Source organism: Myxocyprinus asiaticus, chromosome 32 (genome assembly GCF_019703515.2).
Source record: "Myxocyprinus asiaticus isolate MX2 ecotype Aquarium Trade chromosome 32, UBuf_Myxa_2, whole genome shotgun sequence".
In the NCBI taxonomy this organism is placed as follows: Eukaryota; Metazoa; Chordata; class Actinopteri; order Cypriniformes; family Catostomidae; genus Myxocyprinus; species Myxocyprinus asiaticus.
The window spans coordinates 14,232,115-14,256,898 of NC_059375.1; the positions used below are offsets into that span (position 1 = coordinate 14,232,115).

Below are 24,784 nucleotides of genomic sequence, written 5' to 3' on the forward strand. Positions count from 1 at the left end.
ACTCACAGTTTGTGTAGCCATAGTTGTGCCCAGACAGGCTGACCCCCAAACAAGAGCCATATCATAAAAAGGGGGTAGTGGAGTAAAATCAAAGGCTGTGAGTGGTGATCCATCTCTGGATGTCCAAAATGTCTGGTCCATTCATGAAGTTCTACCCACTGTGGATGTAGCAACACTGATCTGTTCATCTTCCACCGGGACTACCTAACAAAAACCTGAGGACCATTGACATTAGATGCCATCATTGGAAATCTGGTTACATATGATATGAGGACCTTAAAAGGTCTTAAAGGAATAGTTCACCCAAAAATGACAATTCTGTCATAATAAACTCACCATCATGTTGTTCAAAACTTGTATGACTTACACGGGACACAATGGGAGATGTTTTTATTATTCTATCCAATACAATAGCAGTTGTTAGGACAATCTTCTTTAAGCAAACGGTGAGAAACAACCTGAAATTAACTCATTTTTTAGTGAAAATCTTGACCTCTGTTGCACGTTAATGAGTGCAATGAAAGAAGCGTATGACTACTTGCATTGGTTTTAGCGCCAAAAAAACACTCATGCATGCAAAAGACATGAAGATTTTCAATGGAAAATTACTTACATTTTGGGCTGTTTATTATCAAAACCTATTTTAAGCCTTCAGAAGACTTGGAATATGAGGCACGAGTTGCATGGAATACTTTTAGGCCCTTTAAGCTTTAACCCTTGTGCACTGTTTGGTCATTTTTTACCAAAATCAATTTTGTTTCTTTAATAAAAAGGGTATAATTGAAGAGTCGCTCGAGGCTTGGTTACTTTTCTTACATTTGCCAACTAAACAACACACAAAAATAATTTGAACTGGATTCAATGAGTTTAGGCCACATAACAAAAAAAGCGACACTTATGTTGTTTGCGGTAAAATTTGACCGACTATAGGAAATGAATGGGCGAGACTATAACACAGAGCAATTTTTTTTTTTTTTATTTGTGAAATTTAAGAATTCAGCCACAATGCAGATCACACACACACACACACACACACACACACACACACACACACGAATGGGTAAGACCATAACACATCCACAATGCAGAGAAAACATCCACACATGCATCTAGTTACAACCAGGAATGAATTAGTGGATCTCTGCAGCTATTTACTGGTTATTTTTGTCATGTAATTGTTCTTTATTTGCCCCAGATGGCAGCAATCTGCCCCAATACATGACACATTCTCATATTTTCTTTGTTTCAACTTTCTATTAGTATAGGTTTTTACTGTAGTGAAATTAACATAAATGTGCTTATTTTCATATGCAACTTAATGGTGTAATTGATAAATTTAAAGGTAGTTAAGATCTAAATGGCATAAAATTCCCCCGAAAATGCACAACTTTAGTGTTTTTCCTCTATTGAAGTTAGTGGTATTACATTTCTTTCACAAAAATAATAAAAATTACACGTTTATTGTTTTTGGTCAAATTTGACCGTGAACAATTCAAGTGTGAGTCTAAAACTAACAGTGCACAAGGGTTAAAGTGAGGCACTATCCACTGCCATTGTACTGAATGAATATATTCATTAAAACATCCTTTTGTGTACCACATAAAAATGTAAGTCATACGGGTCTGGAAGTATAAGATGGTGAGTAATGACGGAATTCTTTTAAAGCTACTGTATGTGAAAAAATGGCCGACTCACCATTCTCCTCGGGCAGCCACGGCTTCCTTCCTCACCAGCCTCTTCTTGTCATCCAGAGGAACAGCAAGAGCTTTCAGCACTCTGGCACGGAATGGCAGGACCTGAAAGAGGTTTAAAAACAAATCAATTAATCTGCCAATTATTTTGACCATTAATGGAGTAGATTTTCTCAAAAAGACTTCAACTGGACTAAATCAACAAATCATGCAAAGCAATAAACAATTTTTTCCTACAATGCCACTGAATCTACAGTGCCATGGCAACAGAAAATACTTGACCCAAGTCCTGAGTTTGCAGTCTGAATTGAATTTGATAAAAACACTGGCTACCATGAAAAGACAAATTGACAATATGTTGTTCTATTGTGTTGGTTGTCTACGCTGGCAGCATACAACAACAAACATACAGCTTGACCAGTGTACAGTAGTCAGTCATAAAGACTTATTGGTAATTACTCGCAGATTCCGTTAAAGCAATTACAGGTGCACTCTAAAATTTCTGTTTATATTGCGCTGGCACCAACTGGTGGAAATGCAGCATTATGCAAAAATACAAGTTCTTAGATACCGATGTCACTGTAAAAATGCGCTATTCAAAGTAAGCCATGATTAAATGTACTCAACAGGTGAAAGCGTTACAGGGGATTATTGAAATAAAGCCAGTAATATTCAGCTGCTCATATAATCTCAACATGGTGGTGATCATGAATGTGCACCCAGCACCATATTTAGAATAAAGTAGCTTTTTCTCTAAAACTGATATGACTAGAATATTCATCTCATGTGAGTGTACATCATTTGTAACATATTTGTCAAAATAAAGTTTAGCAATTAGCAAAAATGTCCTGAGCGCACGTTTAATTTTTAATTTTTTTTTTGAGTCATGCAGCTACATACTTCAGAAAGACTCTTCAAAATGTTTCACATACCCTCAACCGTAGATTGTTTCACCTTCATCATTTTGCCAAATCATCAAGAATGTAAAGTTTGGGGGGCCTGGGCAGCTCAGCGAGTATTGACACTGACTACCACCCCTGGAGTCGTGAGTTCAAATCCAGGGTGTGCTGAGTGACTCCAGCCAGGTCTCCTAAACAACCAAATTGGCCCGGTTGCTAGGGAAGGCAGAGTCACATGGGATAACCTCCTTGTGGTCGTGATTAGTGGTTCTCGCTCTCAATGGGGCGTGTGGCAAGTTGTGCGTGGATTGCGGAGAGTAGCATGAGCCTCCACGTGCTGGGAGTCTCCGCGGTGTCATGCACAGCGAGCCACGTGATAAGATGCGTGGATTGACGGTCTTAGAAGCGGAGGCAACTGAGACTTGTCCTCCGCCACCCAGATTGAGGCGAGTAACCGCGCCACCACAAGGACCTACTAAGTAGTGGGAATTGGGCATTCCAAATTGGGAGAAAAGTTTTTTTCCCCTAAATTTAGTATTCAGGTTTAACTGAGTATTTGTGACAGCCCCAGGGTCTTCTAGATGCTGTTCATGTGTTTGACTCTCTTACCATATGTTCAGGCAGGCCGGAGAGAGCATGAACACAGCGCAGAGATGCAATTTTCACTTTCTAAGGAGAGGAACATAAAGATTAACCATTTAAATACTGCAGCATAAAGTCAAATGGAAGATTTTCTTTTCAATGCACTGATAAAAGAGGTACCATAGCAGGGCTGGTAGTGAGGGCCAGCAGGCGAGAAAATAGCGCCTCCAGTTGGTTGTTGAGGGCCGCTGGGGGCTCCAACAACACAGGCTGCAAGCAGGACAGAGTAGACAGCTGCACCCCCTGATCCGGACACGACAATGCTTCAAGCAGGAGCTGCAGCAGCTGAACCCAGAACAGCACAACAAACATTAGCACTATGTATCTGGTGCAATTATTTCATGATTATTTAATTAAAAGCACTCACTGCAGGAAGCTCTGTGAGCTGGACTTGTCTGGGAAGGTTACTGACAATGTGGGACAGGGCTTTCAAATAGCATGACTTCTTGTCTGTAGGGGAAAACATATTTAGATGCAAGAAGGAATGGTTAAGCGAGCAGTTTAGCTGTACTGATGGTTAAGACAGAAAGAGGTAATCCGGTGGTACCCTGCTCTGCTGAGTTGAAGCCTTGAACAAGTTTGGTTGAGTTTTCGGCGAAAAATCGTTGTCGGTACATTATTCGCACATCAGCGTGGCAATTACGATTGAGCACGTCCGGCGAGTCGCTCATTAGAACGGAAAAACCATCAGCCACCTGACATCCTAATTCTGGGTCACTCAACAGAGCAAAGAGCTGGAAATAAACGAGAGAAGAAGAGAGATCATTCTGACATGAAAAACAACCTCTGAAAGAAACAAACCATTTGTGAATAAAGAGAGAACATTTTACCTTGTCAGTCAGGACCGTTGATAGTGGATGGTACCGTAAGAGGAGGGCCTTGGACATCTACACATAAATGTAATTTGTCAAGATAGTCAAACCATAAACAAATATTACTCCCGTTACAAATGAGTTGTAATGGCTTATATAGCAAATTAGATCTATAACTTGTATAGTTCAGGTTGAAAAGCAGTGATTATGTGGAATAACAATTATGCTAAAGAATAGTGGATAGATACATCAGTCAGACAATATTTGGACCTTGTGAGATTATATCAGCATCACCAGTTACCTGGGTCAATGACGTGATGCTAATGTTTTTTGTACAGATCTATTAAATTATTCAAAAATACATACAATTACTTGAATACACCTCTCTTCAATGAGGAGCATATTTTCTGAGTTCAAAGTCATTTTGATATTTATTCTGGGGGTTAAATTAAAAAACGTCATGTGGTGTAAACGTCCAGAGACGGTAAAAAAAATTAAATAAAACAAATAATAATAATAGTAATAAAAAGCCTCATTAAAAGCTGCAATTCTTAAAACAAGAAATGTTGGCACAAGAAGAGCAGAATAATCTTTAATATTTCTTGAAAAAAAAAAAGTGAAGAAAAAAAAAAGCAGTGAAACAATTGTTTTAAAATACGACTCATATTTGAAAAACTTTAGTCTACCAAATTAAAGTCATGTGGTGTAACCAACATAGGTTGCCATTTTGTTTATGCTGACTAAAACCAAGAGGACTCCTTTAGACCCTCAAAGAGTGTGAAGTTTTAAAAAGATATCCAATATTTTGAGATTTTTATGAAAAGGCACATTTTGTTCAGGTCATGTGGCATAACCCTGAGAAAACGTCTTAATATTCTTGCATCAAAAATGAATGATATTTGTAAAAAAAAAAAATCATGAACCAAATTGGAAACAAAGATTACATTTCTACGAACTTGACACGTGTTTTGAAGTAGATTGTTTTTAAAGATTTCTCATTTTAATCACCTTGGACATGCTTAATTGTAAACTGCCCACCTACTAGTGTTAGTCGCAAGATCTACCAACAAGATCCATCAACAGATAATGCATTTTCTGTTTTTCAATATTTTTGATGGAATAATAAGAAAATATATTGTATAAACTAAATGTTAAATACAACTTTGTGTATGTATCATTTGCCATAATTGTATTAGTGACATATTTGCATTTAAATCAGCCATTTGCTCTTTGAAAAAACAAAACGATCAACGGCGAGTGATGAGGAACGGGAGTACTTAAACCCTACAATTTGAAAATATACAGAACTAAAAAAAAAGTATATTTCTTAAGAAAATTTAGTACTTGCACATGGAAATGTCGCAACCACGATGCTATGGTGTTGTGGGTGGTGCTGTGGTAACACCCAAAATCTGACTGTTAAAAATGTAGCGCAAAGTTTAATCCTGAGGTTTAGAGATTTGTTAAAATCCCTAACCCCGGGGCCTGGGCAGCTCAGTGAGTATTGATGCTGACTACCACCCCTGGAGTCACAAGTTCGAATCCAGGGCGTGCTGAGTGACTCCAGCCTGGTCTCCTAAGTAACCAAATTGGCCCAGTTGCTAGGGAGGGTAGAGTCACATGGGGTAACCTCCTTGTGGTCACAATTAGTGGTTCTCGCTCTCAATGGGGTGCGTGGATCGTGGAGAATAGCACGAGCCTCCACATGCTGTGAGTCTCTGCGGTGACATGCACAGCGAGCCACGTGATAAGATGCGTGGATTGACGGTCTCAGAAGCGGAGGCAACTGAAACTTGTCCTCCGCCACCTGGACTGAGGTGAGTAACCGCGCCACCATGAGGACCTACTAAGTTGTGGGAATTTGGCATGCCAAATTGGGGAGAAAAGGAGATAAAATTATTATAAAAAAACTCCCTAACCCCAAGTATGTGCAAAAGTTACACTGATGCTTGCCTTAGCAAACACCGCTAATTACAAACAGAAAATGTAAAGTTACTCCTAAGTCCTCCAGCGTATTTGACCGTGTGATTTTACCCAGAGCAGCAGTGTGAATGCTTGTGTTCGTTGTGAAGAGGAAACATTCTCCAATTCAACACTGATCCTCTTCAACACTCTCTCCAGCACAGCATCTAGAGCTTCACCTGAACACAAAAACCTCACGTAATTTCACTCTCTTAAAGCACTATGCAGATCAGGTAAATTAACTCCAGGGCTCAAATAACTCGTTCATTATTTCCAGTGACGTAGATCGATAGAAAAGAATCTTCCATTCGGCAATATAGCACAAAATTTAGAGCATGTGATGTGGAAAGAAGATAATCTCATTGTTTGTGTACCTGCCGGTCTCTTGTTGACCAAGCCAGCAAAGCATTTTGCTGCAAACGTGTAGGAGAACAGGTGAGAACACGTACAGCTCAACTCTTCCAACTGGACAAGAAGCCTGTCGATTTCAGGAATGTCCACCTATTGTGTAATCGATCAAATGAAGATCTGTCATCATTTTGCAATAGCTATGATGTTTATGTAATTAAGCGGGTAGCTAAATGAAACAGATGATTCGCTAAATACTGTGATGAGACAAGACATTTAAACTTACACTGCGTGGAAGAGAGCACACACAGGCCATCAGCAAACACACCAACCGAGACTGGCCAGTAGACTCCACCTGGCTCTGTGGGAAAACAAGCGCAGTTACTAAAGACGCAACAAACAAATGTTCTATTAAAGCAGTAAGTCATGAAAGGCTGTGCATTACAGTAATTTCACCACAGGTATGGAGTGTTCTCAGTGGCCGTTCAGATTGAAAAAAAGCTAGATGTAGCTCAACGAACAGAACAGAATGCAGGTGTCTCGAGACATATAGCATATAGAAACATGTAGCAAAATGCAGAGCAACGGTGAAAGATGTCTGTCTAGCATACGTTTACATAGAAAATCAATAAAAAAAAAATAGTGATAGTGTAAATTGTTCAAAGCATTTTTAAGACAATTAGAAAACAGAATAGAATATATTGTATTATATTTTGGTGTTTTATTTTTTTTATATATCAGAGAAATTGTGCAACAAATGATAGAACGGGATTCATTACTTCCACACTGAAATTTACGAGACTTAAATGGCTGTCAAACACATATTGAGCTACACTTAACACATAAGATACACACAAGTTACACACATGTATTTTCTCAAGCACATATTGAGTCTAAATAGACGTACAACTTGCAGAATTTCAATAGTACACCTAAATGACAATAGCCAAATCATACTGTTCATGTATTACACTTGCTATAGTTTATTTCCATGTTGCTGTTTCGTCAAATAACAATGTCAAATGTAAATCAAGTCAGTCACTGAAACAACAGTGCCACCTTGAGTTAGAAATAACGTATAATATTTATGCGTACACGCGTATGGGATACTGATCATTCAACATCATTGCGCAGAAAATCAATATCATATAGTTTGTCGTTTGTATGAATTTGGCACTCATTTTTCTTGTAATAAACAAGGAGATAGATATTATGTGATAGTAAACTTAAGAGCTGCTGCCATATTTTACTATGACTTTCATGCACATTGTTTCTTCACAAAGAATTTGGAGCCACCACAGAGCCTGCGCAGAACAGCTTTTACTGTATCAAGACCTCTTTAGAGGCTAAGTTCATCTGTAAAACTATGTTTTTTTTTTTTAGTTAAGCTAAACAAAGATCTTCGTACCTGAAGCAACTGGATTTGTGAGGGGAATGCATTTTCAGGCAGAAAGGACGCATCTCCATCCAGGAAAAGAGAAACAGCCTGGGCCGCCATATGGGATGCTAATCTATAACAGAACAGTGCGATTTTAATCTTGATGCCACACAATGGATGCTTGTGTGTATTCATTGTCATCACGTCTGAGAGTCAACTTCAACTACATTTAATTTTTGCCTATTTGTTTAGGTGAGTTTACTTTACATAAGCGGCATGTTTCCCTCTTGACTCACTCTGTTTGTAACGCAGCACAGGCTGTGCTGATAACAGGAACTATAGCGGACAGAACTGCTTCATCTGTTAATGGACTACTGTGATCTGCAGGATAAAGCAAAACATGTTAAACACACAGCACAGGTAAAATAATTACACCAGAAAAACATGCCAGACAGAATCACTAGATTTCTTACTCTGCAGAGCTGCCTGCAGTGCTAGTCCTAAGAGTCGCGGAATGATGATGTCATGGAAGAATCTGCCTATCTCCTCAGTGCCATGTGCATGCTCGGCTATCCTCTGCAAACTGATGCATACAGATGTCACTTCCTCTACAGTGAAACCACAGCTACCTGAAAGATGAACAATTTCATTATATCGATATAAAAAAAATTACAAAAATGTACAGCCTTCCAGCCATGCTAAAATGCACAATACAGAAACTATGATAACACTGTTCACCTTGCGTAGCACCCATAGAGGCCAAATATTAACCTTTGTTTACAGGGATCCATCTTCTAGTGGAAGGATAGCACTTATTGAATTTGCTTAGTAAATGAATGTTTTATTAAAAATTTGTGTCTTTAATATTTTTATTAGATAGTAACCATTTTATAAAAGCATTAAAGCGCTCGAGGCTGTGCAGCATTGTGAATATATTCACAGCTGAAGATGCTGCAGGCACTCCGCTGCACATCGTACCTAAAAGTGTCCTTTAGCTGTTACTATGTTCACAATATAACATGGCCTCTCATAATTTATTGCATTGATATATCAGTATAATATGTTGAAGTTAATACTTTATCAACAGAATTGAGCAAAAAGCTGTATAAGTCATGCAATTTTCATGAATAAACGTATACCTGTGTGGGCTGAAGCCAGCACCTGCAGCAGCACGGGGGCGCTCTCCTGCACCACACTGAGCTGAGATGACACAGATGCTAATACGGTCACACATCGCTGGCGCGCTGCTCCATTAGACGGTGGATCTGTAAAGAAAAGTGCTCCAAAGATCAAACTATGCGCAGATAAAGTGATCATCTATTAAACAGGCTTGAATGTTGTCTATGTGTTATCCATCCTGGAAGGCAATAGGAGAGTCCAACCTGAGAAGATCTCTTCCTTTAGTCGAGGAATCATCCTGGTGATGAAGGCTTTGGGATGCAGATGAGCCAGAGAGCCTGAACACTCCACCACAGCTGAACTAAAAGACACAAAAATATCCATGTGGGCCAAATCTTTCAAGCTGATGCGTGTATTTTGTTTCTCTCAAAACATTGCTGCTTGTGTAAGCGGCATGTCCAGCCGGACACAGCAACATGGGCTCGACCAATGATGTGAGTTTGGGGCGGGACTGTCTGTTTGTTCAACCAAATGGAACTTGGGGAACTTTTCCGGAATCTGAAAAGTGATTATTTTTGCAATTCCTCTTTAACCCTATAAGCTCTGAGGGTGTTTTTAAAGATTTCCTATTTTAGTGGCATACCCGAGATTTAAGGCTTGTAACTCCAAAAAAAAAAACAAAAAGAACAAAAAAAAACAAAACAAGGAGGGTCAAGTGTTTTGAATCATTATAAAGAAAACTTTTTAATGATATATATTATGATAAATTCTAAGACTCTCATCCTAAGAAACTCATCCTACACCTTTCAGGGTGTAAAAAAATTTAGCTCTGCTTTTGTTTTGTTCCCAATCATGTCACCTGCAACTGAATAAAATTTTGTGCGGATACGACAAAGCAATCAAAAGTTATAGCGTTTCAAAAATAAGTTATCCTAGTGTCCAAAAACATCTCCAAACAAATAAAACAGAATAATTGTACATAAGAAACAATTAATATGCCAATACAACAATGACTAAAGGTGTGCTCTCTCTCCAAAGCATGCAGGCATGAGTAATGAGATCTCACTCAGTTGCATTCTGTGTCATTTGAGCCATCATTGAATCTGTGTCATGTACTTGGCGCCATATTTCTCTCTGCCCATATTTGGATGATTTCCACCTCTGGTTGCAGCGATCTGAATCCTTATAAGATTGGTTTAGTGTTCCATCACACTGGACAACAAATTACATAATTTCCGATGAAGTAATCTGATCCAGGAAAGCTAACGTGTTTTTAGCCAGATAGAACATTATGTGCTCTGTGCACATCATGCTTTGTGTGGATTATCTAATGATCTATATATCCAATTGCGTTGTTTGTAGGCTTATTTTTATGATCTGTTTATTTTTCGTGAAGTTATAAGCGTAAACATCTGTTTACATGTGATGACAAAAATAGGCTGGTTGTATTCTACTCTTTGAGAGCTTTCCAATGACATATGACACATGGCTATTTGATGAGTTTGACATTTTCACCGAAAAATTATCAATAAAAACTACTGATAAATTATCCAAACGGAAAAAGTTTGATTTGTCTGCAAATTTTTAAAGCACTTATTCAGTCTTGGTCATAATGCCTACATGCATTAAGTATAGCTAAGCTTTAAAATGATACCCATTTTGTGTTGGTTAAGACTGTAGTTATTAATATTTTGACAATTATTTTTTTCTTAGCGGGCCCGTCGAGCTTAAAGGGATAAAGATATACTCTCCCATGACTATTTGTGTGATAACTACCTCACTTGAGCATCATCTTCCTCCAGAATGAGTCTGGTCAAATGATCAGCAGTTTTCTCAACATCTGTCTGTACTAACAAGCCTGTGAAGAGCAAAACAAGAGTGTCACAACCATGAGAACATTATCATATGATCGCCCACTTTTTTTTTTACATATCAGTGCCTATTTATTATTCAACAACTTGGCCTGCCTGTATGGTGAAGTAATAAGGATAAGAAAGTAGGATGGAAATTATTATTCCTAATTATAATATTGCGCCACATCATGCAATATCATTGTGTATATTGAAGACAGACAAATTGCTTGTAGCTGGAATCTTATTGCATCACATCTGGTTAGGACACAGCGTTAGGGTGAAATCTGCTTTTGAGCAAAAAAACGTTGACCAACATAATGGTGTCAGACTTGTCTCATTTTACGTCCATTGATTATGGGCCCCAATACTTTGGGGAAAAGCATTCCTAAGGGTTCATGTACTTAAATCTAAATGTGGCGCAACAAATATAATAGAAAGCAGGTGTCGATACCTGTTTTTTAAAAGTTGAAGTTCTATTTAACTTCACGTCACGGTGCTCCTGCTGGAAAAACGGAATGCGGCGCAACAATCAAAGGAGTGTGGAGAATGTGTGTTATTGGAAAATAATGCTCTGTATCTACTCACCAGGCTGCTGTCCCAGCGCAGAGAGCACACGCGTGGCTGTAACCTGGAGACCAGTGCTAGACTCCGCCAATGCAGAGAACACCACGCTACACAAAGATTGCTGAAACGCTACCAATACACTCTCCTCTGTGTATATCCGAGATAGAGAGAAAGAGAGAGACAGACCATCGACACTGCATTTTAAATATTTCAAACGTATACTGCAAAACATCTCTTTCTAAAATAAAAAGTTTAGTTTTGTAAATAAATTTATAAGTAGACAATTTATTTGTATATAAAAATAATTTAGATCATCTGGTCATGAGAAACACATTCAGTCAAATGTGTCAAAACTGGTAGTGTATTAAGACTAGTAACTAATATTATCTTTCCAGAGGTTGAGGAGTAACAAATACTGTACTATGCACAACAAAACAAAAATCAGATCCAAATCTACTGACTCATAATTTGCCTGGAGGTAAAGTGTTCAAGGTGGAAGGAGTTTGAGCATGCACTCTTCTCACATACCTCTCTCTGCAGGATGGCTTAAGGGGGTGGGCTGAACGAAACCCTGCAAAACCTCCAGCAGGGTGCGCCGCTGAGCACACTGTATAACATTGTAAAATGAAACAATTCACAGCACTGCGTGGTTATGTAAAAACACTTTTTTTGTAAATACTAAGTAATAAGCACCAAATCAAAGCTTTAAACTTTATCTGTACATTGGTTCATAGACAAGATAAAAAAAGAGACACCATTTCAACATTAAGGGAATAGTTCACCCAAAATGAAAATGTTCACATTATTTACTCACCCTCATGCCATCCCAGATTTGTATGACATTCTTTCTTCTGCTGAACACAAACATATATTTTTAGAACAATATCTCAGCTCTGTAGGTTCATACAATGCAAGTAAATGGTGACCAAAACTTTAAAGCTCCAAAAAGCACATAAAGGCAACAAAGTAATCCATAAGACTCCAGTGGTTAAATCCATGTCTTCAGAAGCGATATGATAAGTGTGGGTGAGAAGCATATCAATATTTAAGTCATTTCTTTACAATAAATCTCCATTTTCACTTTCACATTCTGAAAGTGGAGATTTATATATATATAAAAAAGGATTTAAATATTAATCTGATTCTCACCCACACTTATATCGCTTCTGAAGACATGGATTTAAATACTGGAGTCTTATGGATTACTTTGTTGCCTTTATGTGCTTTTTGGAGCTTTAAATTTTGGTCACCATTCACTTGCATTGTATGAACCTACAGAGCTGAAATATTCTTCTAAAAATCTTTGTGTTCTGCAGAAGAAAGAAAATCATACACATGAATGTGAGCATATGATGAAAGAATTTTCATTTTTGGGTTACATATCCCTTCAATCAGTACATCCAAGCAGTTTTGTAGCAGCAGTGTTTGCCTGTGTTCTGTTGTTATACTGCTCCAGCAGGGCCGGTATGACGGCTGCAGTCACTATCAAGCTCGCCCTGTATGAAGCCCCGGCAGCAGCCTGCAGGAGTTTGGCACTGGGCCACACTAGCTTGAGGTCTGGCTCGCAAAGATGGTGCTGACAGTCTGAGAGAATGAAACACACATCAGGTGTGACAGATAAAACAAGCCTAGGCAGGACAAATATATGAGTGTTTGAGTTTGTGGATGACAGAGTTAGGAGCCTGATCATTCACTGCTGTAGCTTTTGTCTGGATAATTAACTAGACGGATAGTAATACTGGTGGAAAAATGTGCCCATTCATAATTAATTTTGTGTAATTTGGCTGGAAGTTGTCCTTTACGTATCACTCTTGCATATAATCAATATAACTACAAATAGAACATCTAAACTAATTTCAAATAAATCCCTTTACCGTCTTCCAATTAGATAACAAGCAAATTAGGCAGCAGCTTCTATAACTCATGAGAAGACAGCTTTGTACCTTTGAGAACGAGGTCTAGAAACACCTGCAGGGAATCCTCGGAGTCTGAATTGAGCACGGAACGGGAAAGGCAGGATGTGATCGCGCTGAGAGCGGAGAGACCAGCTGATTCCACCCTCTCACTGGCTGTCTGGAACACCTACACGCAGGATAGAAACTTACAGATTAAACATACTTAACTGCGTAGTACACTATAAAGCCTAAAACTTACTCTAATAAGCACAGAAATGCAGACATTTCTAGGTAAAAAGCTCAATTTCACATGTCGAGTTCCGAAATGTGCCAAAGTGCATAAGTATGCATTCATTTTGTTTTTATGCCATTATATTTTCAATTTGTCCTTTCAACTGGGTTTTGCTTTCCCTCTTGACTATTTGTTTTAGTTTAGTTTTTCAGTCTTTTCTAGTTTCAATTTAGTTTGTTCAATGTTTTCTAGTTTCAGTTTAGTTTTTCAGCACATTTTAGTTTTTATTTAAGTTTTAGAACTTTACGGCTGCCAAAGATCATGCGTTAACTGATATAATTTAAAAATGTTTAAAGTTTACACATTTCTCTGGGCTCTCTTATGTCACTGTCTTGTGCCATTTTCACATTTAAAAATAGTTCAAAGTTCAAAACCTAAAATTTACTTATGGTCCTTTTATTTCAGTTAACGTAAATGACATTAATATAGGTACGTGCAAGAGGGGCAATAGCAGGCATTAGCAAAAACGGTCTCGTCTCGTCCAGGTGAACAACTGCCCTGACGGTGTAACAGTTGAGTATTTGAGATTAATTATCGCCACAGTAACATAATAATGCAAACTGGCAAACTTCACCCTTTAAGCTCTGAAAGGGTTTTTAAAGATTTCATGTTTCAGTGACATGCCCAAAATTAAAGGCTTATAACTCTACCAAAAACCAGAGAGGGTCAGTTGTTTGGTATAATTTTAAAGAAAATTTCTAATTTTAAGGCTTATATATAAAAATAAAATAAAATAAAAAATAAAAAAAGACAAGGAGGGTCAAGTGTTTGGTATCATTTTAAAGAAAACTTTTTAATGATATATATTATGATAAATTATGACTCTCATCCTAAGGAACTGTTTAAAAAAAAATAAAAAATGACTAAAAGGTATGCTCTCTCTCCAATGCATGCAGACATGAGTAACAAGATCTCATTCAGTTCCATTCTGTGTCATTTGAGCCATCATTGAATCTGTGTCATGTACTTGGTGCCATCTCCTGGTGGCCATATGTAATTAGAGTGAACAATCCTCTCTGCCCATATTTGGATGACTTCCACCTCTGGTTACAGCGATCCAGAATCCTAATACGATTGTTTTAGTGTACCATGATGCTGGACAACGTACTACATAATTTACATTTCCAATGAAGTCATCTGATCTAGGAACGCTAATGTGTTTTTAGCCAGATTGAACATTATGTGCTGTGTGTACACTGTGCTTCGTGTGGATTATCAAATGATCTTTGCATCCGATATTGTTGTGTGTGGGCTCGTTTCGATGGGAATCCACTCCTCTAAGTAATGGTATCTGTTATTTTATGTTCTATTTAGTTTTCATGAAGTTATAAGCGAAAACGCACTTTATAAGCAACACCTGTTTACATGTCACATATACTGCAAGTCAAAGGCATATATTTAGCTATTACTTGCTATATTTTTGTCTGCGAGTAAAAAACAAAATATTCTACTCTTGTACCTGGTTGTATTCTACTCTTTGAGAGCTTTCCAACAACATATAATACATGGCCATTTGATCAGTTTAAAGTTTTTACCGATTACAATAATACGTAAAGGGAAAAATTATTAACAAATTATCAAAATGGAACACTTCTGATTTGTCTGCAAATTTCAAAACACTTGTTCAGTTTTGGTCAGTGTATTCATGCTTTGTAAATTACAGCTTCTAAGCTTTAAACTATACCTATTTTGTGTTGGTCAAGACTTTTTTTCTCAGCGGGCAAGGGTTAAATAATACAACCATATGGCACACTTGCAATGCATTGGCAAAACATATACGTCTGCATTCCTATACTCATATAGTATCTGGTCCAACTCTACTGAATAGATCATGTCTAAGTGCAGTACTTGTACCTCTTTGCATACATTCTTTGCATGAACTGGTGGAAAAAGCTGTGAAATGTGACAAACAATAAGTGCACTCTCACCTCTCTCCGTATTGAGCTCCAAAGCCCTGAAAGGAATTCTGCCAGCTCTTTATGGCTATATGTCAGACCACAGGCAGCCTAGAACACAGAGAAATAGTGCAAGGTTTTCTTTTTTATAAAGCATACAAATATTACTACACAATTAATCAGAGCAACTTCACAAATTCTTTTCCCTGTCAAGCGTCAAATATCAGTACGCTAAAATGTTATTTGCATAATTTAGAGCAGTGTTTTCCAACTCTGTCATGGCTTTGACTTACACTACACATTTTAGATGTCTCCCTAATTAAAAACACCTTATTCAAGGGACACCAATCACGGGAGAAAATGTGTACTGTTGGGCAGCACCATCAACAGTGTTGGGGAAACAAAAAGTAATCTAGCAGCTGTACCAGAGTCTGCAGGGAGTCCACTTTGGCACTCTGAACATCCGAGTCCAATTTCTCAATGATCAATGGTAACAGAAACTGTCAAAAGGAGAGGATGCAAAACACAAACAAACAAATAATTTTTTTTAATACATGTACGCAATTGCTAGTCTACTGACGCACACTGCCATTGTGCTTAATGCCAAACCGGGCCTCATTTAGGTCACACATTTATGTCTTTAAAGAGTGATTTAAGTTTAGGTCACCTATTCAGAGAGAGTGCCATACCTCAGCAAACCGACTCGTCCCAGTAAGAACTGCCCGTAGAGACAGAACAAGCTCTTCCTGTGTGATCCCATGAGGATCATTGGGTGGCTGACCACAAACAGAAATCAGGGAACAAAGTGAGAAGAGCAGTTATTTTCTTTGTCTTTAGATTATGACACATTCTCATCAGAACTCTCATCTGAGCTAATATAAAAGCTAAATGATATTTTTTAAAACACGTGCGGAGTACCTTCAAAAATTTTTACTACGGTACATCAGAGAAGCAAGTACAATGACAAGAAAGAGTATGTGAACCCTTTGGAATTACCTGCATTTATGTACCTTTTTAGATTGTATACAAATTTTGTTACAATAATGAACAAACACAATCTGTTTTAACTAATAATGCAAGAATTATTGTTTTGTTCTTGTACATACTGAATTCATCATTTAAACATTCAGAGTGTAGGTTGGAAAAAGTATGTGAACCCCTAGGCTAATGTTGTCAACAAAAGCTAAATAGAGTCAGGAGTTGGCAAACCTGGCATCCAATTAATGAAACGAGATTGGAGGTGTTGGCTAGAGCTACTTTAACTTATAAAAAGCACTCAAACATTTTGAGTTTGCTATTCACAAAAAGCATCTGCTGACATGGACCATGCCCCACAAAAAAAAAACAAAAACAACAAAAAAAAAGATCTCAGCAGACCTATGATCAAGAATTGTTGCTTTATATAAAGCTGGAAAGGGTTAAAAACTAGAAGAGCTTAGATATTCATCTGTCCACAGTTATACAAACTGTCTATGAATGGAGATGATTTAGTACTCTCCCTGAAAGTGGCCGTCCAGCCAAGATGTCTCAAAGGACACACCGCAGAATGCTCAATAAGGTAAAAATATTACCCTAGAGTGACAGCTAAAGAATTGAAGGATTCATTGGAAATGGTTAACATCTCTGTTCATGAGTTCACTATATGGAAAACATTAAATGCATGGTGCTCATGGCAGGACAACATGAAGGAAGCTGCTGCTTTCCAACAAAAACATTGTTGCACACCTGAAGTTTGCCAAAATACACCTTGACACTCCACAACGCTACTGGAAAAATGTTTTGTGGACTGATGAAACTAAGGTTTAATTGTTTGGGAAGAACACGAAGCACTACGTATGGCTTTAAAAGGGCACCACATACCAACATGAAAACATCATCCCAACGCTGAAGTACGGTGGAATGAGCATCATGATTTGGGGCTGCTCTGGGGCCTGGAACGCTTGAAATCATCGAGGGAAAAATTAATTCCCAAGTTTATCAAGATATCCTACAGGATAATGTCAGGGTGGCTGTGCACCAGCAGAAGCTCAGTAAAAGTTGGTTGATGCAGCAGGACAATGACCCTAAATATCAAAGTAAATACACTACAGCATGGCGCCAAAATAGAGAATACACCTTTTGGAGTGGCCCAGTCAGAGCCCAGATCTTAACCCAATAGAGATGCTGTGGAATGACCTCAAGAGAGCCGTTCACACCAGACATCCTAAGAATAGGGCTGAGCTGAAGCAGTCCTGTAAGGAAGAATGATATAAAATTCCTTCTGAACATTGTGCAGGTCTAATCCGCAGCTACCAGAAATGCTTGGTTGATCATATTGCTGCCAAAGGAGGATTGACAGGTTATTAAATCCAAGGGTTCACTAACTTTTCCCACAGCACTGTAAATGTTTAATGGGATGTGTTCAATAAAGACATGAGAGTATAACTGTTCATGTGTTGTTAGCTTAAGCACATTGTGTATGTCTATAATTGTGACTGATGAAGATGAGATCACATTTAATGACCAATTAATGCAGAAATCCAGCTAATGGAGTTCACATACTTTTTTGCCACTGTAAACTGAAAGAACACTGAGGGAAGAATCTGGTCAAATGCAAACATCTTGGATAGAAACACTTACAGGGCTAAAGTCTATAGGGAAATAACAGGATGTCACTTCAAAGAGTTCCTCTACGAATTTACCTGAGAAAAATGGAAACACTCAAATCATTCCTCGAAGAAATTTCTGTTCACGTTTGTGTATTTTATCACAAACCATTAAAAATGATTATCTCACACAAAAAAGGATCACAGTGAAGAATGTACTGGTTGTTTTCTTCCATGCATTTACAATGAATGGGGACTGGAGCTTTCAAAGCTTCAAAAAGTATGCAAGAGCACCATAGAAGTATCATAAAAGTAGACCATATGACTCACTATATTTCAAGTCTTTTGAAGCTATACGATATCTTTGTGTGAGAAACAGACCGAAATTTAAGTGAGTTCCCATTCATTGTCAATGACACAACCATGAGTAAAAGGCAATTCTATAACATTTGTTATATCTGTGATTCAAAGTGTACACTAACCAAGATCATAACCTCTGTGAATGATGTTCCTGGCCACCTGGAATGCCAGCAGGAGGTTGCGTGGATCTCGTTCTCCATCTATTGACTGCACAAATCCAAACACAAAGTCTGCACCCAGACCCTTTAGTTCTGTGGAAGAGATGTCTCATGATATTTGAGCACTGTTCAGATGTCTGGTATGATTACACAACATTTAGGGGAGGAAATATAAAGGTCTGAAAGGAAAACTGCTCTTCCCTTACCCTCCTCTCTGGACTCCATTAGGTTGATAAGAATGTTGTACACACATGATCGCTCAGCCAGCATCAAAGACTGTTGCAAAAACATGGGTAAAAATGTATGTTTTTCTGGATACTTTTCATTTAGCAAACACATCTTCTGGATTGAACATAACACATTCAAACTGAAGTATTCACCTGAACGTGAACATCCTGGAAGATGGACCTTAAAATGGACACAGCTGAACCAGGGGGCAGAACCGAGCATTTTGTCTGAAAAGTAGTGCAAAACATTGCAAACAAAAATGAGTAAAGTTTAATTTAAAGTTCAAAAATGAATTAAAATGGCCACATTGTTCTATGAAACATATTCATACCTTATCTTTCAATATGGATACTACAGTGATAGACCATCACATACATTAATACATCATTACTAAATCGAGAACTACTTACCAAAGCCTTGAGCCCCTGAAGTACATGTGGTGTGATCACATAGTGATCCTTTAGTCTGTTTTCATAGAAAGCTATCAGGACCTCCACTGCAAAACAACACATGCATATGAGATAGGCCTTAGTCACAATGGTCTTTTCAAGCCAAAAACAGGATGTCAGCAGCATGCCATCCCTCTATTCATGATAGATTTTTTCATTGTACCACTGTTGCTGAAATTATGTAATAAATGAAATGTACATCATGGTATTTATAAGAATAAGAAACAAAATTTCTTAAAACATGATTCCTGTGGAACAAACCAAATATTGATTAAAATAAATATTATTCTAAGCAACTGTACTCAGAGGGCCTTGAATAAAACATATTTAGGATAGCACACAGTATGATGGGGCAGGAAAGTCTCACCTTCCCTCTCAGATAGACAGCTGAAGCATTCCTGCAGGACCTGAGACAGGAGCTGCACTCCTCTGCCACGAGTCTGAGGCTGGGAGCTGGTCAGGCTCAACCTGTATGAAGGAATCAAAAGCATTCAAGTAGGTTCACAATGACTTTTCAGACTGACACCCGTTGTCACAAAAAGAAATCATGCCTATTATTAGAGGCTGACGGTCGACCGATAGTGGATTTTTCCGATACGATAACTAAGGTGTTGGAAAAGGCAGATAACCGATTAATCTGCCGATCGTTTTTCAAATAGATTTACTGAACATAAAAAATTGTTTTTAGACTTTCCTTACTGTGACAGGCACAGACATAAAGGCTACAAGAGTCCAAAATGAGTAAAATCCCAAATGCGTGTTTATTATGCAACCAAATAACCCGAGAAAAATTGAGATCTGGTGCATAATGCGAGACTTTTAACTACAAACAAAACAGCACCAACCCGCCGATGCATGGACTCTACAAGACCCCTGAAGGTATCCTGTGGTATCTAGCACCAAGACATTAGCAGCAGATCCTTCAAATTGTGTAAGTTGTGAGGTGAAGCCACCGTGGATCGGACTTGTTGGTCCAGCACATCCTACAGATGCTCAATCGGATTGAGATCTGAAGAATTTGGAGGCCAGGGCGATGCCTTGAACTCTTCATCATGTTCCTCAAACTATTCCCAACCAATGTGTGCAGTGTGGCAGGGCGCATTATCCTGCTGAAAGAGCATCACACTCCCTTGTTGTCTTCCCTCAGTGCATCCTGGTGCCACCACTTCCCAAGGTACGGCGCACACATACATGGCTGTCCACGTGATGTAAAAGAAAACGGAACTCATCAGACCAGGCGACCTTCTTCCAATACTCCAAGGTCCAGTTCTGACGCTCGCATGCCCATTGTAGGATATTTAACAGTGGACAGGGGTCATCATGGGCACTCTGATCGGTCTGCAGATGCACTGTGTTGTGACACATCCCTCCCCTAACCTTTCAGTATTTCCCATTCATTACTTAGACCAGGAGTGTAGATTCCAGGGGGGATGTGGGGGGGCCCTTTTTCACACTCTGGGTTTTGGAACGCAGAAGTAAACATTTGCAGGGGTGAATGGGAGTGAATGGGAGATCACAGCAAATATTATTTTCACTTACCTATTTGCTCCAAGAGCAAAAGAAAAAGGCCACTATTACGATTGAATGACTTTCCAGAAGAGGAAAAAAATTGGAAGTGTTGGATTAAGACAGTCAGATGGAAGAAGATGCCAAGATGTCACTCTCTCAGCAGCTGTAATCGAAACCCCCTCGCAGCTGTGGTAATTCAGTTTTTAAAACTAATTCCAGGGTAATATAACACAAATAATAATGTTATAAACTTGCACTCTATATTTAAAAAAATTATCATATAAAAAATTTTGCTAGATTTACGCTGCTAAATAAGGCGTAAACGCGTCATCACGGTCTGTGGAAAAAGGTATTTTATCTAACATTATTACCAGCGGCTCTGACAACGTAATTCTTTTCAGCATCTGAGGAGGAAGTTCAACACAGGTAACCACTTTTGCTTCATTTCTTTGATGGCTCACAGGGCTCAACATTAACGCTTATCCGCGACAAATGGATTTTTGGCAAGTGAAAGACAATTTTACTTGCCCGACCAGACAAACAGACTGATTAAAACGTCATTAACAAAAAAATATATTTGTGATAGCCTAGGCCTGTGTCACTTATTAGAAAGTTCATATTCTTATTCTGCTGTTGAAAGTAATCAAGAGCACATCATTTTCTAGTAACAGCTGCGTCCTGTTTGATTGACAGGCGGCGTATGTGTGTGTGCTGAACATGCGAGTGTTCCGAAAATGCTCGCGCTAATACGCACCTGAACGGTCGAATTCATTTCAAAATTCTGCCAAAATGCCCGTCTTGATGAGATATTCATGTAAACACAGAGAGTGATGTCTAAAGTGAACGTAAACAGCAGAGAAAAAAAAAGCGGATTTGTATTAAAATGTCGGACTTGTAAGTGTAAATGTACGTTTAAAGACCTGCTGCTGTCTAGTGTGTCATTACAATAATCAAACAACCATAACAAGAAAACGAGAAAACACTCACTGCTCTTGACTGGGTAACTTTAGTAGCTTTAAAAAGTATTCATGTATTATAATCATACAGTAAAGACCAGTAGTAGCACATGGTAGATCTTGCTGCAATAACATGATTAAATAGTAGATCTCATTCCATAGAACTATGAGTATCCCTGCTGTAAATGATGGCGATGGAGGATTTTCTTTATTTGACTACCTCCTCCCCTACACAGTGCAGTTTACATTTCTGTCGCAAAGAATTAAGTTGATTGCATAAGTACACTATTAGGTTGGGCATCGGCCATAAGTTTAGAAAAATATACAACATAAACTTTGACATGTTACTTGAGCATGTAACTTAATTGTTAAAAAGTAACTTTTTTTACTCTGACAAGTGAATGACCAATTTACTTGTCCAGAGGACAAACACATGATAATGCTTAATGCTGAGCCCTGGCTTAAATGTATACTCTAGTCGATTTTGTGTTTTGACCATTTGTGAACTGCATTAAACTCCATCTCGTTTATGCTTTGTGGGTGTGACTTTTTTGCCGTGTCATTGCCAATCATATCCATACAACCAATGTGTTTATGATTAAATTACTACTAGAGCACAAAATTGTTTACAAGAGCACAAAGTTCTTCATAGATCTAGCCTCTTAATTTTGCTCTCAAAATGTTCCAGATTGATGCATTTAACTTTCAAATGTAATTTTCTTACAGGGGAGCATGCCCACCTAGAGGGTACGAGGTCCACTCACCACAGTCTCACAAAATCCTGTGGGAAACACTGCCATCATTAAAATTTTATGTGACTTGTGCCACAGTAGACCTTTTGTCAGTTCAGACCAGACGGGATAGCCTTCGTTGCCACTGCGCATTGATGAGCCTTTGGCGCTCAACACCCTGTTTGTGTTTTGTCCCTCCTCTGACCACTGTCGGTAGGTACTCACCACTGCTGAATGGGAGCACCCCACAAGCCTTGTTGTTTCAGAGATACTCTGACCCAGTCTTCTGGCCATAACAATTTAGCCCTTGTCAAAGTCGCTCAGGTCTTTACTTCTGCCCATTTCTCCTGCGTTCAGCATGTTGACTATGAGAACTGATTGTTTGCTTACCATCTAATCTACCCAGACCTTGACATGTGGCCTTGTTAGGAGGAGATCAACGTTATTCACTTCACCTGTGAGTGATTATAATGTTTTGGCTCATCAGTGTATATATATATATATATATATATATATACACTATTCACCAGATGTGGGGTTTTGGCCACAATGGAACACGGAGGAATTCATTTTTATTTAAATAAATATAGATAAAACTATTGTCACCGATTTTTGCCAATAACCGGTAGTTCCAAAAAGCAATTATCGCCATTGATTAATCCGTAAAACCATTAAGTACACCATACTAGGGATGTGCACGAGTAATCAATTAATCAAATACTCGTTCAGTTTTAAATATTCAGCTAGTAAAAACACTACTCAAATATTGCTATTTGATTTTTCTATGTGCCTTTGCCTGCTGTGGACAACAATGAAACCATTTCTCTCACCAAAATCATGCATTGGTTGGCGCTTTGGACGCATGACGGTGTTAAAGGAATAGTTCCCCAAAAAGAAAATTCTGTAATTATTTAAAGTGATTGTTTCACTTCAGAAGACTTTGAATGTATGTTTCTATGTGTGAGTGAAAATGTTGTTTTTTTTTTGTCATTGTTGAACCTAGATGTTGTTGTTCATGCATAGTGCTCATTTTTAAATAAGAAAAACAGGTTCAAAGGTTGAAGGCTGAACTTAAATTCTAAATTTCAAGTAATCGATTACTCGTTTTCTTATGCGCTATAGTACTGGACAACAAAATTACTCTAAATGCCCATCCCTACACCATACCAGTCCAAAGTTTGGACAAACAAACCCATTTATTTTGACTATTATTCTTGAATAGTGTTAGAGTTAAAACTATGGCACGAATGGATGTATGGGAATTATGTAGTAAATATAATCAATACCATTTTAGCAATCTCTGTAGGCACTTGGGGTATGTTAATCACATTTAAAAAAAGAATTTAGCTTTGTGAAGAAATCCATACATAGGCACAATTTATTTTGCTCTACAAAACTAATTTCAAGCATTTAAGCTTAAGCATTTAGATGAAAATGTGTTTAAAGTTTAGAAACATGATTTCAGTCAAGTGTATCCAAACTTTTGACAGGTAGTGTAGTAATGGTAGTTGTGCTCTTGCTAAAGTTTATATAATACAGAACAATAGTCTCAGCTTCTCCAGACTGCAGTAAAGTGACTAAACAAACTTAGTACTTTCAATGAAGGATATACAAAACTTTACCCCAATGCCTCAACCAATTGGAGTATTGTGAACTGTCCAGTCTTGACACCTTAAAAAGAAATGAACACAAGATTAATGGACAGAAAATCTTAGTGACCACAAGACAAACACCAAAGGGTAAATGTCATTTAAGTAACAGTGGTTCAGAGTCCACAGTCAGGTTCATTTAATGGGACACTGATAGCATGGCAAGCATACAAGCCTTGAATACACATAAAGGCTAAATGGTAACTACTGATTTGGGTGTATTATAAAGCAAAGTGCCGTGCAATTCTATCAAAGGTTTGATCTATCTGTTCAGCCCCTGTCAGCAGACACACAGTTTGGGGTGATACAGGATGTGGTGGTTAGCTTGCAGCATTCATGTCACGCCAGACAGACAGCATCATCGCATCATCTCTCTCTCTCTCTCTCTACTCACACACACACACACACACACACACACACACACACACACACACACACACACACACACACACACACACGCGGGGTTCACGCTGCCTTTCAGGGCGCATTGTTTAAGAGTCAACGCTTAAAGTGACAAGAAAGAGCAAATACGAGAGATACAAATGCATAAGCTACCTGAAGCGGTTTCTGTGGCCTTGCTATCAACCTGTCCCGACACGAATTCTTCCACCAACCCCAACAGCACATTACTATCCGCAGCCATTCTGAAGAGCAACCACACAGGGCTTCAAACTCAGACGCGCATGCGCACAACAGCTGCAGCCCCGCAAAGGGAACAACGATAATGGGCCAATGCCAATTGAAAGTGATCATCCCTATGTCCTACTCCCTTCGAAGGACAGATCTCTTGATGTGGGCAGGGCCGTGGA

General features: G+C 38.5%; 1 protein-coding gene across 1 annotated transcript; it reads right to left on the reverse strand.

The window, feature by feature from the left end:
- Positions 1-69: 69 nt before the first annotated feature.
- mms19 (MMS19 homolog, cytosolic iron-sulfur assembly component) lies at positions 70-24,745 on the reverse strand. The gene is made up of 31 exons (XM_051666549.1): positions 24,531-24,745; positions 23,949-23,997; positions 19,498-19,598; positions 19,092-19,177; positions 18,834-18,908; positions 18,660-18,729; positions 18,418-18,546; positions 17,970-18,031; positions 16,040-16,126; positions 15,776-15,850; positions 15,384-15,461; positions 13,212-13,350; positions 12,698-12,852; positions 11,797-11,875; positions 11,290-11,415; positions 10,628-10,709; positions 9,115-9,212; positions 8,872-8,997; positions 8,206-8,361; positions 8,029-8,113; positions 7,763-7,865; positions 6,641-6,715; positions 6,381-6,507; positions 6,079-6,185; positions 4,063-4,119; positions 3,780-3,966; positions 3,600-3,682; positions 3,353-3,517; positions 3,200-3,259; positions 1,696-1,796; positions 70-215 (listed from the first exon to the last, which is right to left on the reverse strand). The coding sequence occupies exons 1-31, from the start codon at positions 24,616-24,618 to the stop codon at positions 185-187; spliced, it is 3,042 nt and encodes a 1,013-aa protein (XP_051522509.1). The 5' UTR covers positions 24,619-24,745; the 3' UTR covers positions 70-184.
- Positions 24,746-24,784: the final 39 nt, after the last annotated feature.